Source organism: Phyllopteryx taeniolatus, chromosome 19 (genome assembly GCF_024500385.1).
Source record: "Phyllopteryx taeniolatus isolate TA_2022b chromosome 19, UOR_Ptae_1.2, whole genome shotgun sequence".
NCBI classification, from domain to species: Eukaryota; Metazoa; Chordata; class Actinopteri; order Syngnathiformes; family Syngnathidae; genus Phyllopteryx; species Phyllopteryx taeniolatus.
In genome coordinates, this window is record NC_084520.1 from 3262114 (window position 1) to 3279720 (window position 17607).

The 17607-nt window shown below is 40.6% G+C and overlaps 1 protein-coding gene across 4 annotated transcripts in view; it reads left to right on the plus strand.

Annotated features, from left to right (window-relative positions):
- The first annotated feature begins 10742 nt into the window (after nucleotides 1-10742).
- LOC133469618 (myosin-16) overlaps nucleotides 10743-17607 on the plus strand; it is a 72267-nt gene continuing 65402 nt past the window's right edge. For 3 of the 4 annotated variants that reach the window (XM_061756901.1, XM_061756904.1, XM_061756903.1), the window contains exon 1: nucleotides 10745-10957. In XM_061756901.1, the coding sequence (XP_061612885.1) occupies nucleotides 10886-10957 (72 nt within the window). In that variant the 5' untranslated portion in view covers nucleotides 10745-10885. Of the gene's footprint in view, nucleotides 10958-17607 lie in introns of all 4 variants that reach the window. The other variant, XM_061756900.1, reaches the window with a different exon arrangement.

Genomic DNA, 17607 nt, shown 5'->3' on the forward strand with positions numbered 1-17607 from the left:
TGATCTTCTGTCCGTTTCTCACATTGACATTGCAATGTTCAGATATTCTAACTCTGAAATGTATAAGCAGTCATTTAGAATTCCAAATGTTTGTGTGAGCGTGTGATTCTGCATTTTAATGACACGTAAGCTTAGACCTTCCTGGGACGTTATTCAAACTTCCAACCAAATCCGAGCAGGCTTCATCAATTCATGCTACGAGGCTAGCACTTTTGGAATGCAAAATGACAGTCGTTAAGATGACTGACAGAGAGACCACTGTCCGTCAACAAGAGTCGTCGGGTGGAAACTTCGTTAATATTCCAATCCGTTGTAAAAGGTTTGTGGAGCTACTGTGGCGAAGGATGCCTCCTGAAGTCCACAATCATCTCTACAGTCTTGAGCGTGTTCAGCTCCAGGTTGTGTTGGCCGCACCACAGCTCCAGCCGCTCCACTTCCTGCCGATATGCAGACTCGTCACCGTCCTTGATGAGGCCGATGATAGTGGTGTCATCTGCAAACTTCAGGATTTTGACAGCCGGGTGTGTTGAGGTGCAGTCGTTCATGTAGAGAGAGAAGAGCAGTGGAGAGAGGACACAACCTTTGGGCTCCCCAGTGCTGATGCTGCGTGTGGATGAGGTGGTCTCCCCCAGCCTCACCTGCTGTGTCCTGCCCGTCAGGAAGCTGTAAATCCACTGGCAGATGGCAGGTGAGACGCTGAGCTGGAGAAGCTTGGAGGAAAGGAGTTCAGGGTTGATGGTGTTGAATGTTGAGCTGAAGTCCACGAACAGGATCCTCGCGTAGGTCCCTGCGCTGTCGAGGTGTTCTAGGATGAAGTGCAGTCCCATGTTGACTGCATCATCCGCAGACCTGTTTGCCTGGTAGGCAAACTGCAGGGGGTCCAGCAGGGGACCTGTGACGCCCTTGCGGTGCTCCAGCATGAGACGTTCAAAGGACTTCATGACCACAGATGTCAAGGCGACAGGCCTGTAGTCATTCACAAGTCCAATTTTGCTCTGGAGTTTCATGTAAAGCTGGCTAAATAACAGACTAACCACAAAGATGGGCACAAATGCTCATATTCTATTCTGTACCAACGTTATTACTCTGGTTGTGCAGTTAAGTACAAAACCAATTGAATATAATATTTAGATGTTACCACCAGATGGCGACCTATCCTAAAAGTACATTCACATGAGCTAAAAAATTCTATTCATGAAGATAGTTTTTGTGAAAAAGCTTTTAGTATGGCGTGTTTTCAGGTTCCTGTCTATTTATATCCATTGAGTTTTTTTTTTGTTTTTTTTTTACTGTATATAGTACAGTATACTATGGTATCCAATACTAGGCTGTACTATACTATACTATACTATACTATACTATACTATACAGGGCTTTACAATAAAAATTTAATGTTGCCCAGTTCAGGAAAATGTTGTGAAGCCGAGGTCTGAAACATAAAAAATATACACTGCAGGCCAGTTCAGAATGTTTGTAAATAGTTGTGACCAGGATACTGCCGGGTGGCATAATGCGAGTGACTACCGCTGACCCGAAGAGATTGAGCTGGAATATTTTTAGGCTTTAAACTGTGGATATAAAAAGTCTATCCAAGATGGCGGTGTGTGACGTCATAGGAAAGCTTTACTAGATACTCTGAAAGTTTGGTATTTCTGTTTGATATTTGTCACCAATTGATTAAAACTTTTTAAAAATATATATCCATTTTCTGAGCCGCTACTCCACACTAGGGTCGCGGGCGTGCTGGAGCCTATCCCAGCTGTCATCGGGCAGGAGGCGGGGTACACCCTGAACTGGTTGCCAGCCAATCGCAGGGCACATAGGAACAAACAACCATTCGCACACACAGTCATGCCTACGGGCAATTTAGAGTCTCCAATTAATGCATGTTTTTGGGATGTGGGAGGAAACCGAAGTGCCCGGAGAAAACCCACGCAGGCACGGGGAGAACATGCAAACTCCACACAGGCGGGACCGGGGATTGAACCCGGGTCCTCAGAACTGTGAGGCTGACGCTCTAACCAGTCGTGCCGCCTAAAAATAAATTGTGTTTACCTTAAATAAGGTTGAAGGGAAACAGCCTTTTTGGTTTGCTGGGCAAATAATGAATGGATGATGAAGGATTTGTGGGGTGGGGGGGTGGGGCAGTGGCCCCAGGTCCCCCCTAGATCCACACCTGCTAAATATGACAAACAATGAGTAGCAGCTGCTCAGCTCTACGTTCAGACCCAAACAAAAGCAGTACTTATACTTGAAAATGATGGCAAATGCTTTATACGTCAGACAGAGAAGAAAACAGAGCAAATGAGCACATTTGAATCACTCTTCTGTATTAACTATAAAATACTTATTGGAAAGAAAGAAAACAATGCCCGCCGGATCTATAGTTGTGCACTGCAACCTCTGCTCCTTGTACATCATTTCCACTGAACTTGATACATATACACTATAGTACAGTATTGTAATTGGTTAATAGCAAGAACACTCTTGTTTGCGATGTAGTATGTGCTGTACTATTTATCAAGAGTGAGCTAAAACTTAAAAACTTCTGTTCATTAAATTCATGTGACCCACCCCACAAACACGTCAGAGCAAGGCCTCAGCAATAAAACTGGACTCACTTTTCTCCTTGTTGTACTCACCAGTCTTTAAGCTCTGCATCTTTTTCTTTTTTACACCATTGTGTGAGAGCATAAAACAAATTCAATTTGACCGTGGAACAAAGTTTCTGAATGCCAGTTGCAGTCAGCTCGTAAACAGATTATTTCCCCAAAGCAAGTTGTCTTGCTGTCGGGTCTTGAATTAACTCAACATTCGAAATCTTTTCCCCACAGCACGATCAGGCTCAGATTAATGCCTCTAGTTGTTTTGGCAACGATAACTACATATGTCTCAAAACCAAATCTATAAATTGAGGTGTGCATTACTTTTTGCCCATGAGGGTATAAATAAATGCAATATTATCTGTGGGTGACTGGATAGCCACAGGACCACCAACAGTAAGTGGTTTTCTTAAACAAATGGCGCTGAGCCAGAGTAAATCACTGCTGGAGAAACTACAATAACATAAGTGTGTGACAAGACCATTCTTCTTAAATCTGCAAAGTATTCATACGCTAGGAGTTATACGGAACTCAATAGAGTAACTTAATTGAGGTATAGATGTGCTCTTGGTATGCTTTGAATGGCAGACTGCTTATTTAAACATCCGGAAGATATGGAGTGACTCCTCCGAAATAGCATAATATAGCTACACTATATGATTTAATATATAACAATCCCAAAAGCAGTGTTATCCACTTGTGGTTCGGCTGCAAAAGAGCATTAACATTTTCAGACCCATAAGTGCAGAAATTTAAGCCAAATACTGTATGAATGACTGCCTTAAATCTTGCATTGCAAAGAGCTGAAATGTTTTGCAGGAAACTTGAAAGTGAAGTCTATAGAAGAAATAGCACAGTAGCTTATTAATTAAATATGTTATTTCATCTTTTTTCTTCCAGTTCATCTTCTAAATTCGAACAAATCAGAGGTCGACCGGTCACCTGGAATGGATTGTGTTATTTCTGTGCAATAATACACCCCACACAGTGGGGATGCATATTTTGCAAATGTTTTGCTCCCCTTGGGATACGAAATGTAGATCTAGGAGGAGAAGCTGCAAGTATAAGATGTAGAAGTAGAATGTGCATCGTAACATGTACTTGCTCTGAACAGGCACCTAATAAGGGTTGATGGTCTGCTCAGAGGCATGTGATGATCTGAGATCATCATCAAAGGAAGCTCACAGATCCTGGAGCTTACCTGTTTGACCTGTTGCGCTAGAAGTCCATCGGAATCAGGGCAAACCAGGTCAGGGGGAAAAAAATCTTATTATTTACAGACCTCTTAACATTGTAAAAGCTGAGTTTTTGATCAACTCTTGATGCTTAGTGGTTGCTGTTGACTGTATATATATTCCAAATGCATGCAACTGTAAAACTGATGTCGCGAGTCAAGCAATGCACAGCACAAGTAACAGTGATAGTCCTCATAAGAAAAATGTGAAACTCGACCATAATCCTGTATGTGTATGGCACTGCCTGGTGCCTTGCTAATGACCAACTGTAAATTTTGCAAACTTATAGTGTTTTTTTTTCTTTCGCTGAGAGCAAAAGGTTAAATTCTTGAACTCACATGCTGACATCCGTTCAACCTGGGAGTCTACAAAACATTAGCCAGAAACTGTAATCTGAGTCATTGTCAAACAATAATCTTGCAGGGAGAAAAAAAAATAATTCACACTTTCAGGGTCATTAAAATGGAAATGATCGTAAATTTACATAAAAACGTGCATCACCTTTTGTTACCACTGTTCCAGTGTTATAAAGTACATATTGTAGTGTTCGCTGTGTGTGTAATTTAGATGCGAGTTTATTGTTGGAATGGATTGTCTTTTCTTAAACTGGAATGCCTCTTACCATTTTCAGCACACCTAAAAATTGCCACAATCTACAGGGTCTTGCATGATTTTGTGCTGCCTGTGCCACAAACAAGTATGAGGTGATGACTAACTGACACAAGGACACAAGCAGCCATACATACAGGAGATATAAAACTCAAATCGGATTTATGGAGAAATACCAACATCTCATACTTTACGAGCTTGGTAATTTCACGACTAACTTGATTTTTTAGGATTTAACAAATGTACTGCCTCAGCAGATATGGTGGGTGTATTGTGTTTCTGCTGTGCTGAATTTTTTTTTTGCCTGTGATTAAGTTTTTTAAGCAGACAAATGGAATATGTTATCACAAATACCATGTTTTATCTGGGGGCGATATCAAATCATTTTGTGTGAATTATCTATGTACAGTGTTGGGAAGAACACTTTGGAAATGTAGTTCGTTAAAATGACAAGTTACCCTTTTGAAAATATAATAGTAGTGTTACTATTTCAATTACTTTCTCAAAGTAATATAACTAATATATTTGATTACATTTTGATTACTCTTTTACAAATGAATGGATCAATTGAAACCTTGGCTATTTCCTAAAAAAATAAGTGCAACCCAATTCCAATGAAGTTGGGACGTTGTGTTAAGCATAAATAAAAACAGAATACAATGATTTGCAAATCATGTTCGACCTATATTTAATTGAATACACTACAAAGACAAGATATTTAATGTTAAAACTGATAAACTTCATTGTTTTTAGAAAATAATCATTAACTTAGAATTTTGGCTGCATCACATTCCAAAAAAGCTGGGACAGGGTCATGTTTACCACTGTGTTACATCACCTTTTCTTTTAACAACATTCAATAAACGTTTGAGAACTGAGGACACAAATTGTTGAAGCTTTGTAGGTGGAATTCTTTCCCATTCTTGCTTGATGAACAGCTTCAGCTGTTCTACAGTCCGGGGTCTTCGTTGTCGTATTTTACGCTTCATAATGCTCCACACATTTTCAATGGGAGACAGGTCTGGACTGCAGGCAGGCCAGTCAAGTACCCGCACTCTTTTACTGTTGTGACTTGAATGTGGTTTGGCATTGTCTTGCTGAAATAAGCAGGGGTGTCCATGAAAAAGACGTTGCTTGGATGGCAGCATATGTTTCTCCAAAACCTGTATGTACATTTCAGCATTAATGGTGCCTTTACAGATGTGTAAGTTACCCATGCCATTGGCACTAACACAGCCCCATACTATCACAGATGCTGGCTTTTGAACTTTGCGTCCATAACAGTCCGGATGGTTCTTTTCCTCTTTGGCCCGGAGGACACGACGTCCACAATTTCCAAAAACAATTTGAAATGTGGACTTGTCAGACCAAGGAACACTTTTCCACTTTTCATCAGTCCATCTTAAATGAGCTCGGGCTCAGAGAAGCTGGTGGCGTTTCTGGGTGTTGTTGATAAATGGCTTTTGCTTTGCATAGTAGAGTTTCAAGTTGCAATTACGGATGTAGCGCCGAACTATATTTACTGACATTGGTTTTCTGAAGTGTTCTTGAGCCCATGTGGTGATATCCTTTACATATTGATGTCAGTTTTTGATGCAGTGCCGTCTGAGGGATCGAAGGTCACGGGCATTCAATGTCGGTTTTCGGCCTTGCCAGTTACGTGCAGTGATTTCTCCAGATTCTCTTAACCTTTTGATGATATTATTGACCGTAGATGATGAAATCCCTAAATTCCTTGCAATTGTACATTGAGGAATATTGCCCTTAAACTGTTTGACTATTTTCTCACGGACTTGTTCACAAAGAGGTGAACCTCGCCCCATCTTTGCTTGCGAATGACTGACCAATTCAGCGAAGCTCCTTTTATACCCAATAATGTTACCCACCTGTTCCCAATTAGCCTGATCACTTGTGAGATGTTCCAAAGAGGTGTTGATTCCTCAACTTTCTCAGTCTTTTTTCCCACCTGTCCCAGCTTTTTTGGAACGTGTTGGAGCCATAAAATTCTAAGTTAACGATTATTTGCTAAAAACAATCAAGTTTATCAGTTTGAACATTAAATATCTTTGTCTTTGTAGTGCATTCCATTAAATATAGGTCGAACATGATTTGCAAATCATTGTATTCTGTTTTTATTTATGTTTAACACAATGTCCCAACTTCATTGGAATTGGGGTTGTAGATTAAAATAATAGATTATTGGAATTAACCACATCTTTTTCTTTACTCAAATAATAAACTAATAACAGAACATTATGAAATGTAAATACCTCATGAAAAACATGTTTTTTTACATTGTGGATACTGTACATATACTGTATACATTACATATACATGTATATGTGTACAGCATGTTGAAAACCACCATACCATACCATGTTGACCTAATGACAATTGTGCACAATTTAGACAATATAGCTTCATATGACGAACCAGATAAGTGAATGTTCCGTACAATTTTTTCCCCAAAATTATACAGATGAAGCTGTTTAAAAGTCAATGTTCTTTTATTTGTTCAAAAGTGTGACAATGAGTCTAACCTTTTCAAAATCTCAAACAAACTAATACATTGCAACACAAGGGGGCGCTTCGAGGTCACGAGTCACGTTTGAGACTATAACAGAATGGCACATGACCACAGAGAGGCAATCACAAGCGTCAGTTTTAGAAAAAGGAAACGATATGAAAAAAAATCTGAGCATTTGCAGCTATTTTTCAAATGTAACTAAAATTCTAATCATGGAAATTTCCAAAAGCAATAGTAATTTAATTGCAAATTTTCGCCCAGTAATGTAATGGATTACAATTACATAGATTTTGTAATTAAATTATGGAAACTCCATCCATCCATTTTCCTTACCACTTATCCTCACTAGGGTCACGGGCTGCTGGAGCCTATCCTAGCTATCTTCGGGCAGGAGCCGGGGTACACCCTGAACCGGTCGCCAGCCAATCGCAGGGCACATACAAACAAACAACCATTCGCACTCACATTCACACCTACGGGCAATTTAGAGTCTTCAATCAACCTACCACACATGTTTTTGGGATGTGGGAGGAAACCGGATTGCCCGGAGAAAACCCACTCAGGCATGGGGAGAACATGCAAACTCCACACAGGCGCGGTGGGGATTTGAACCCCGGTACCAAGAACTGTGAGGCAGATGTTCTAACCAGTCGTCCACCATTAGGTAAAGTCCATCCATTCATCCATTTTCAACACCGCTTATCCTGGTTAGGGTCGCAGGGCGCTGCAGCCTATCCCAGCTGACTTCGGGCGAAAGGCAGACTCCACCCTGTATTGGTCACCAGTCAGTCGCAGGGATTATGTAAATTATTTACATGTAATTAGTTACTCCCCAACACTGTCTGTATAACACGTCTTTGCACACCTAATTTACAGTAGCCTAAATAAATAAAAACTAATTATAGCACTCGATATATACCTGTTTCTGACAAACCAGTTACTGTCCATGATGAAACTACTACAATGCAGCCACAACTGTGAGGAGTAGCTCCACGTGCAGTCACAATTCTATGTCTGTGCCACTATATGTAGAGCCGTATTTTTCTGAAGCAAAATTGTGGCATTCCGAATTGTACGACCTGAACCTCCAGTACATGACTAGTTTCTTCAATAAACCAGTTTTCTACCCCTTTATAAAGAAATTACCACAAATAGTAAGCAATAAGCATGGAAATACCCTACTGCACTATCAATATCCTTCACACTTCATACTACATTTAATCACCCCCATTCTGTGAACAATATGTCCGTGTTGACTGTAAGGATTTAGACACTAATAAAATATAATTTCAAATTAAACATTTGAGAGTATTGCAGGAAATTATTTAAAAAGTGAAGTACTGTATTAATATAAAACATACTGTATTTTGCTATGAAAATGACTAGTTTTCCAATAATTACGGTTGTAGCGGACATGGACGCCGCAACTTTGAGGCGTCACAGAGACTCGTGACCACCTGAGAATTCCCACTCCTCCACGCTGCCCTGTTGTGAGACGGCGTCTAGGACAATGCCTGGTGTACGTCAAGTGGACCTTAACCTAATTAGCAGCTTCCCGTCAAATCTTGATTCCTGTCTTCAAAAGACTCCTTCCCCGACCAAAAGATTGGAGGGACACTCCCTTCAAGCAGGCTATGTGGTTAATATTCACCCATGCGCGTGAAGCGCTACCCACTGGCATTGAATGGAACTGCAAACAGAACTTGTGGACGTGGATTTGATGTTTGTTAACAGAAGATAAAATGTCAGTTTTTATACCTTGCAAACTGTAGAAATATTCCAAATGTATGCCTTGGTGTCTGTGTCCCCATTCTCACTTTGACAGGTCCTCTGCATGATTTTGAAAGCTGTTAAGTCCGAAATGTTGTATTGAACAATAAGCAACCCATTTAAACAATGATTCTATGCGTGAGAGTACAAAGTTGGGAGTGTTTGAGATTATTATTTCAAAACCTATTTATTCAAATTTATGGACAAGATTCAGGCTGGTGGGCGTGGTCTTCTCTAAGTCGAGACGCCCTCTTCCTACGCCCCGCCCCTGGGGTATTTAACGCTAAACTCACACCTTTCTCAAAACAGAACTGGAGTACAGTAGAGTTGAGCTGAGATGAGTTGAGGCTTCTTTTTCCTTCTTTGCTAGTAGCTCGCCAGCTGGGTGGCCTCCGGCCACCCCTCCCCCTTCTTTTGTTCCCTTTTTGTCCTCGGGCACCCCCGGGTGCCACCACGTGCGGGAACGCCCGCCGCAACCAAGCTGGCGCCGTTTTCGATCGCATAAGTCGACCATGTGGCTCCGATCGCTTTCCCTAGCCACAATCGGTCGCCGGGGCCTCAACGAGCAGCTGCCGCCACCAGGTCAACCGGCAGGGAAGTTATGAGCGCATCCCAAATGGGACAACAACTTTCCTTTCCTATTTCTTTTTGCATCTGTTTTTTCTTTCACCAAACCTGCTTTGTTTCCGCCTGAGATCTGGAGGAAGACCACCCCCAAAGGCTAGCTGATCAACATTCATGAGTCGACACTGCAATCCTTACTATGATGTACAACATCATCCAGCCATCCATTTTCTGAGCTGCTTCTCCTCACTAGGGTCGTGGGCGTGCTGGAGCCTATCCCAGCTATCATCGGGCAGGAGGCGGGGTACACCCTGAACTGGTTGCCAGCCAATCGCAGGGCACATACAAACAAACAACATTCGCACTCACATTCACACCTACGGGCAATTTAGAGTCCCCAATTAATGCATGTTTTTGTGATGTGGGCGGAAACCGGAGTGCCCGGAGAAAACCCACGCAGGCACGGGGAGAACATGCAAACTCCACACAGGCAGGACCGGGGACTGAACCCCGCTCCTCAGAACTGTGAGGCTGATGCTCTAACCAGTCGGCTACCGTGCCGCCATGTACAACATCAGTGCGTAATAATTGTGGGGAAATTACTAGCTTCATACGAAATCCCAACTTTGCCTTCTCTCGCTCTGACTCAATGCATTAAACGCTCACACGCTCATTTAGTTTAGCCCAGCGACCACACACGTACGCCTTATTTTCTTTCTTTCATTTACCCTTAGTGTTGTTTTCTTCTTGTAGTTTGTAGTTGTGTGTTTCAATAAATATATCATAAAATTCCACTCGTGGTCGTATTTTATGTGTTCTGAATTTAAGTAAACCTCTGTAACCTAGGACTCAAAATGTCGTAGAGTGAAGCAACCTACAGATCATGAGACTGATTTAAAAAGGTTTGTCGTCATTTCGTCTAAAGTTAGACTTGAGAAATTTGACCTGGCGCCCTTTTCGAAACATTAGTTTGATTTTAACAATTAAATTAAACTTACGATAAACCGGAAGTAACAAAAATTTCTCTCCCGGCTTATTACTTTCACCTAAATTAATTACAATTCTTATTTCATACATAATCGCTACACGGTGCACTGAGTTTTGTAAGAAAACCTCATTAAACTTCAAATAATCATAGATTAATCCAAATATCAAAACATTTAGTTCTATTGCAGCCCCATTCTGCTCCACAGGTTTTGGCGACAAATTAAGACGTTTGAAACAGTAGGAAAGTTGGACATTCTGTCTTGTGCGTGTGTTTTTGTGTGTGTTTGCGTGTGTGTGTGTGTATGTGTGTGTGTAGTGGGGGTGCTGATGAGGTAAGGGGGGGTGGCATGCAAGTTGGTTCGTGTTTTCTTTTTGCTCATTACGCTCCCTCCTTAGGGTCAGATAGCAGACGTAACACACTCTTACACATGCTTCCACAAACCCTCTCCCTTACTATCTGTTCTGTCTCCCTCTCTCTCTAACACATAGTCTCCTTTACAGCCCTGAAAGATAACACACACACACCAATTTCATTTCCTCCCCAACGCTTGCTTGGGCGAAGACAGGATGGGCAACTGGGAGCTGTGAGGATGGAAAAGAGAGTGTGTCTGATCCAAACGGACTTCCATCAATACCGATCTACCATCAGACCACCGGCACATGTGAGAAACCTACTCTTTTTGTCCCTCCCAACTTGCTCAGTCAGCTTCTGTCATGTAGATTTTGGACGCTGCTGTGTCCTCATGCATGTTGCATTACTGCTAGTAGACAGCAGGGCTCCTCCTTGCAGAGGGCCTTGAAGCCAAAGAGGAGGCGTGTCTGTTCAATACAGGACATCAGAGAGCAAGGGGACAAGTCAAATTTATGGGCCTGTATGTTGTTCATTCTGCAATTTTTAAAGTAAAAACCCAACTACTCTTTTTCTCTCCCCCTGTGTTCCCCTCTCCCTTTCTGTCCAACCCACACACATACAGTACGTACATGCCGCAAAAGAATGCAAACAATGAGCTGCATCTCACTGGATGACAAGAGTCAATTGTTTGTGCTTGCAGGCAGATTTTAGATGTTGGAGTATCAGCGCCACATTCAATTGAAAAAATATGCACTACGAGATTCAATTAATAAAATTATGAGACTAAAGTTGTAAGTAACAACAAAGGTGCTGTAACAATAAACTTTTACAGAGGCCTGATAACTCTTCTGACATTCCTTTTTGCATGTCTTTGTAGAACTTAATACTGCTATTTACTGGCGTAAAAATGCAATTACTGCACTGTATATCGATGGTTGAAAAAAGAGCAACAGCTTTTACACAGTAAATAACAAATGCATCAACTAGAAAATGAACAAAAACAGCGATAAATGTGTCAATTCTTATTAAAAAATTATATATTCAGGGGTTGCAAGACTTCTACATTTCTACATGAGAATATAGTGAAGAATATCAGATCAACAATGGACTGTATAGCAGTATGTGTTTATGTGAAAATAATGATATGACTCACATTTCCATGAGATATATATCAGTATAGGGACTTTCAAGTTATTGCATAAAAATTGCATGACTGTCTATTCCCGAGATAAGATGCAATAATATTACCTGATGATTGGAAAGAATGTAGACTTTTTGACTTAAAAAATGGGAAAAAAAATAGGATTCAGTATTCCTGTGACTCACTAAAGTAATATTTAGTTGTATGACCTATTTCTGCTTCATATCTGTGTTGCATGTAGTCAACCAACCTCTTACACCTGTGAACAGGTATTCCAGTCCAGGACGATTTGCCAAATTAGCATTCCACAATATCCATGCATTTTTTTGGCTTTGCCTCAGAAACAGCGTTTTTAATTTCACCCCACACAATTTAGTTTCTTAATTATAGTTTGGGGTGGCTGCTCTCTTATTGTCGTATTTGGGGTCGTCTTCTTGTTTAAACACCAATTTTAGGGGCATTTCCTCTTCAGCATTAGGTTACCTCTTCAAGTATATTGATATATGATAACTGATCCATGATCCCTGAACATGCGATAAATAGCCCTGACACCACAGTAAGAGAAACATCCCCACATCATAATGCTTGCCCCACCATGCTTCACGGTCTTCAGAGCAGAAGTGGGACCAAGTCATTGCTTTGAAAGTCACAAGTCAGTCTCAAGTTGTTGCACTCAAGTCCCGAGTCAAGTCCCATGTCGAGACAGGCATTTCCCGAGTCAAGTCGCAAATCCTAGACTTTGAGTTTCAAAGTCTGAGACTTGCGATTTGACTCAAGACTTGAGACCAAAGACTTGAGACTTACTTGTGACATGCAAAGCAATGACCTGGTCCCAAGTACTGTGGCTTGAATTCAATGTTTTGGGGGTCATCTGACAAACGAGATGCAGACCTTCGACCCAAAAAAAGAGCAATCCATTGTCAGTCCCCAAAATGTTTCTCCATTTCTCTCTAGACTAGTCGAAGTTGCGGTCTTGAGCAAATTGTAACCTCTTCAGTATGTGACTTGGCTCGGGACTTGCCTGTCTCCACAATCAAGTCACAAGCCCTAGACTGTCAACTCAACGTCAAGTTGCAAGGCCTACACTTTTAAACTCAAAGTATAGAACTTGTGACTTGACTCGGGACCTGCCTGTCTCGACTTGGGATTTGACTCAGCACTTGAGAGCAATGACTTGAGACTGACTTGCATGGGTCTGAACGTGAGTCGCATGACTTGGACTCGAGTCAGACTTGAGTCATTAATTTAATGACTTTAGACTCGACTTAACAATGTGTTAAAAGACTTGCAACTCGGCTTGGACTTAAACAGCAATGACTCGTGACTTCACTTGGACTTGAACCCATTGACTTGAAATTACTTGTTATTTTGACCAAAGCACTGAAAAACCAACACTTTGTAGCTTTCCATTTCTATAGCTATATGTGCAACTAACTGTTTTGCTACAGGAAAATATGATAAGTGACAACATAATGCCGAAGGTCTTAATGGTTGTTAATTAGGTCAAAGTGTCCCACACCATTATTGCTAACATGTATTGTTAGTTCTTATTATCTTTGAACAGTTAATGCGAAACTCTGGTAGAGGAAATGACCAAGAGATATTTTTTTTCACACACTACCTAAAGTAATGGTTTCATAAAAAAAACAACTAAAAAAACAGAACAGAACAACATAAATCTATAATAAATCTGACAGCTAAATAAGAAAGAATCATTGTTAACATACACAGAAACGACAACAACTTTTAAAGTAACAATAAGAATGTTAATTATTGCAACAACAACAAAAAATCAACATTGGAATGTGTTTATTGACAACTCTAAATTGCCCGTAGGTGTGAATGTGAGTGCAAATGGTTGTTTGTTTCTATGTGCCCTGCGATTGGCTGGCAACCAGTTCAGGGTGTACCCCGCCTCCTGCCCGATGATAGCTGGGATAGGCTCCAGCACGCCCGCGACCCTAGCGAGGAGAAGCGGCTCAGAAAATGGATGGATGGATGGAACATTGCAATGTGGGAATCGCGTGGCTTGACATCACGTATGATTGTTTTCATTAGCATTAGCAGCTAGGTTTGTGAGCGATCACGCAAAATAGTTACGTGCACTGTATGGGCTTCCTGTACATTACAGTCTGGTTTAGTTAGTGTCGTGTTCTCAAGAATCAGTCTTCGCCTGTATTTCTTTTTTTTAATTCACTTTATTTACCAATCAATCCGCACACAGCTAGCATCTATTCAACATTAAACTAAATTATTCTTCGTGTTCTTTACTTCACCTCTTTTTGACGTAATATTTTTACATGCTGCCCCCTAGTGTTCCGACTGAGATATCATAGTTGGATAAAATTGTACCTTTATGACAAGATGACAAACTTGTGTTCCCTTTTTTTTTTTTAATTAATGCTTTATGTTTTTGATACAAGAAATGCCAAGTTTCAACTGAAATCTATTTAGTTTTGTGTTTGAAATTGCCTCACGAGAAATGTTTGCCGAAAATGCAGTTTCCTGCTTTATGCACAATGTGAATTTAAGATAAATACTGTTGATTATGTAATACACAAAACCAATTGGTCGTTTATTATGGAGTGAAATGGCTAATTTCCTCTTGTGTATTCATAATTGCTCTTTAACTAAGCAAGAATATATTTTATCCTTATACTTGATTATTCCGATAGAATTGTCAGTAGAATACTCAATTACATATTGCAGCACGACTGAATGCAAATGTCACTTCAGAAATAAAGTCATAGCATAGCATTTTCATAGAACAACTGAAAATCTATCAATCAGTTTTAAAGGGGCAGTAAACTAAGCCTCCCCTTGACAATTGGCTTTGAAGATGAAAACATTTTGATCAGCCCCCTAGTTTTCTTATAAAGGTTCAATACACTTGTTTATCAAATTTGTTTTGATAAATAAATACGGGTTTTAAAATGTATTAAATATATAAATGCAGTATATAATATATACTGTACATATTCATCATATATAAACATTATATATATTAAAATACAATTTTATTTTGTTGGTAAAATGACTCGAAAGGACTCAACTCAAATTGTAGGATTTGACTCGGGACTTGCATTTCTCCACTTGGGATTTGACTTGGGACTTAATGGCAAAGACTTGGGACTATTACTTGTGACTTGCAAAGCAATGACTTGGTCCCACCTCTGACTAGAACTTTACACTGCTGTTGTTTGGTTATGAATTATTCAATTACACAGACTTAGGAGCATACTGTACATATGAATGTTGGGTCTGTTGTTTTTCCTATGACCTACTGCCATGTAACTCTAAAACCAAAGCATGGACTACCTGCAGATTAAATGAATGCATGAAATTTGGTGTTCAGTGCGGTCAGTGAATGCGGTTATCATCCATAGTAGCAGCCTCTAAAATATCAACAGTCTTTGCTTTCCTCTCGCCTGCTTCTTCTCTTTGTATTATCCACCAATGGAGAAATACAGTACGGCTGCAGCGGCCAGAGCAATCCGCTTTTTCCTGGACAATTGCAGCATTCTGTTTGTAGATCAAAAAAAGGATATCAGTTCCGCTTCAAAACGTTTCCTGATAAGAATGCCAGAGCTCACCTTTTTTTGTTGCAGCGAGTTGGTAGGTGATGGTTGGTAGGTAATTTGTTTGCCATTGTCCAGTTCTGTATCGCGTCACTCGCTGTGAAGCTGGCTATATGTCATTTTCATGACAATTAACTTATCTTTACTTTTGACTTACAGAGAATGCCTTCAAAGGGTTGAGGAGAAAACAAATAACACTGGAGCTTTGTATTGCTGTCTGTTCCTTCAAGCAAAGTCTGTTCCAATAAAGCTAGTTGCCGTTAAACATAACTTCTGTTTTTTGTCACTGGAATAATTTTCAAAATAAAACGTTCTTACAAATTTGACGTTTTTGACATTAATTTACGACTGGCGGAGCCAGAACAGCGCCGACGACCCACAGAGGACCAAGGTTGCAGGAGTATATCAATGTCGCACAAATGAAGCAAATGTGTGTTCAGTGTGTGTAAATAATTCCTGCGCTCAAACTCGTACGAGTAACTCGAGGCAAAAGTTCACTGAATGTAACATTAGGTCTGAATGTAACATTAGGTGGAGGCACACACATTTCCAGGTTATGCATGGTGGGTGTGTCAGAAGTCTGGATGGGAAAATGCGTATAACTGGAAGATGGGCAAGCTAGCCACGTAAAAAAGAAGACTTATGCATAAACAGGAGAATACGGCCCAAAGTCGCTATCTTCAACTATGTCAACTATTTCAATCAGCCCTACAAGAACCATAACCAGCTCTCAGGAGACAATAAACTGGTTTTATAAAGTAAAAACTCATCACTTTTTTATAATTACTTAACAACAATCATGTCATTGATGTGATTTATTCATGAACCTGACCTGTGGCCAGTCAACTGCATGACTGTCCACGAAATGTGACGTGCTTCAGTGATCAAAGCCAGCAGCAACGTTCTTCGTGACCTGGTCCCGGAGTTCAGCCAGGGGCCAGGGCTCACCCTGCAGTCCCTTCACCTCAAGCAAGTGAATAAACACAGTCTGAAGTGTGTTGTAAAATCTCACGAAAACATTTATTTGCATTGGATCTTTGGGTTAATACCGGGAAGACGTCCATTTTTAAAAGCAATCCTTTAGTCACCAAATTGTGTAACACCACTGTTCTGACTTTATTTCACTGTATTTGTTTAAAGTAAAATATTTGACTGAGTGACACTGATAGAGAGCCAGTAGGATGTGAACCATGCAGGTGTGAAGAGAAACTTCAATGCCAAACAGCTGCTCAACTGTGAAATGGAAAGATGGAATTAATCCTCTCTGATTTTGGAAGCATACGAGGAAAAAGGACTGTCCTATTTTATATTAAAACTATTTTTACATTTCCATCAATCAGATGGAAAAGTTTAAAAATGTTATTAACGCGGAGTGAGTATAAGGTTCGAGTCCAAACATGATAATTTTCCACTATGCATCAATCATGCGAAGCCCCATTTGATTTGTTTTTATTTGCCAGTACTGAAAGTGAAAAGAAAGCATCTGAGCCATGTAATTGTGTGAAAGGGGAAGCACCGATGTGCAGCATTCATCTTCTGTTTCGCTGCATAGGCGCCAAGACTGATAGTGAGCACCATGCTAAATCCTGCACTGACAGGTAAATATTGGGCATTTGAAGTACTGTAACTACAGGCAGGGCATCCTCACGGCTGTTAAACCACACATCTTAAATCCCAATTCTGACACCATGGCAATTATCGCTGAACACATGTGGAAGATGATGCTGTATTTCCCCATATAATTTCCCACTGACAGAATGTAACGCTGTGGGGGGGGGGGCGCCACTGTCCGCGTTCATCTAATGACAGCTTGTTTCCAAAAGTACAGATACCAGATTCAAGCAGTAGCAAGTTTTCCTGTGTGTGTGTGTGCTATGCTTGTCTTTCATTCATAGATTTTTCTCTCTTGAACCGCCACTTTTAATCTTGCGGTTCAAAATCAGCTCACACATGTTTTTGGAAAGGAAAGAAACTACTTGTATTTGCTTTCAAAATATAAAGATAGCTGCATACCTGTTATGATTTTTCAAAAGAACCATACACGTGTATATTATTATACTCCATCCATCCATCCATCCATTTTCTGAGCCGCTTCTCCTCACTATGGTCGCGGGCTTCCGGAGCCTATCCCAGCTATCATCGGGCAGGAGGCGGCGTACACCCTGAACTGGTTGCCAGCCAATCGCAGGGCACATACAAACAAACAACCATTCGCACCCACATGCACACCTACGGGCAATT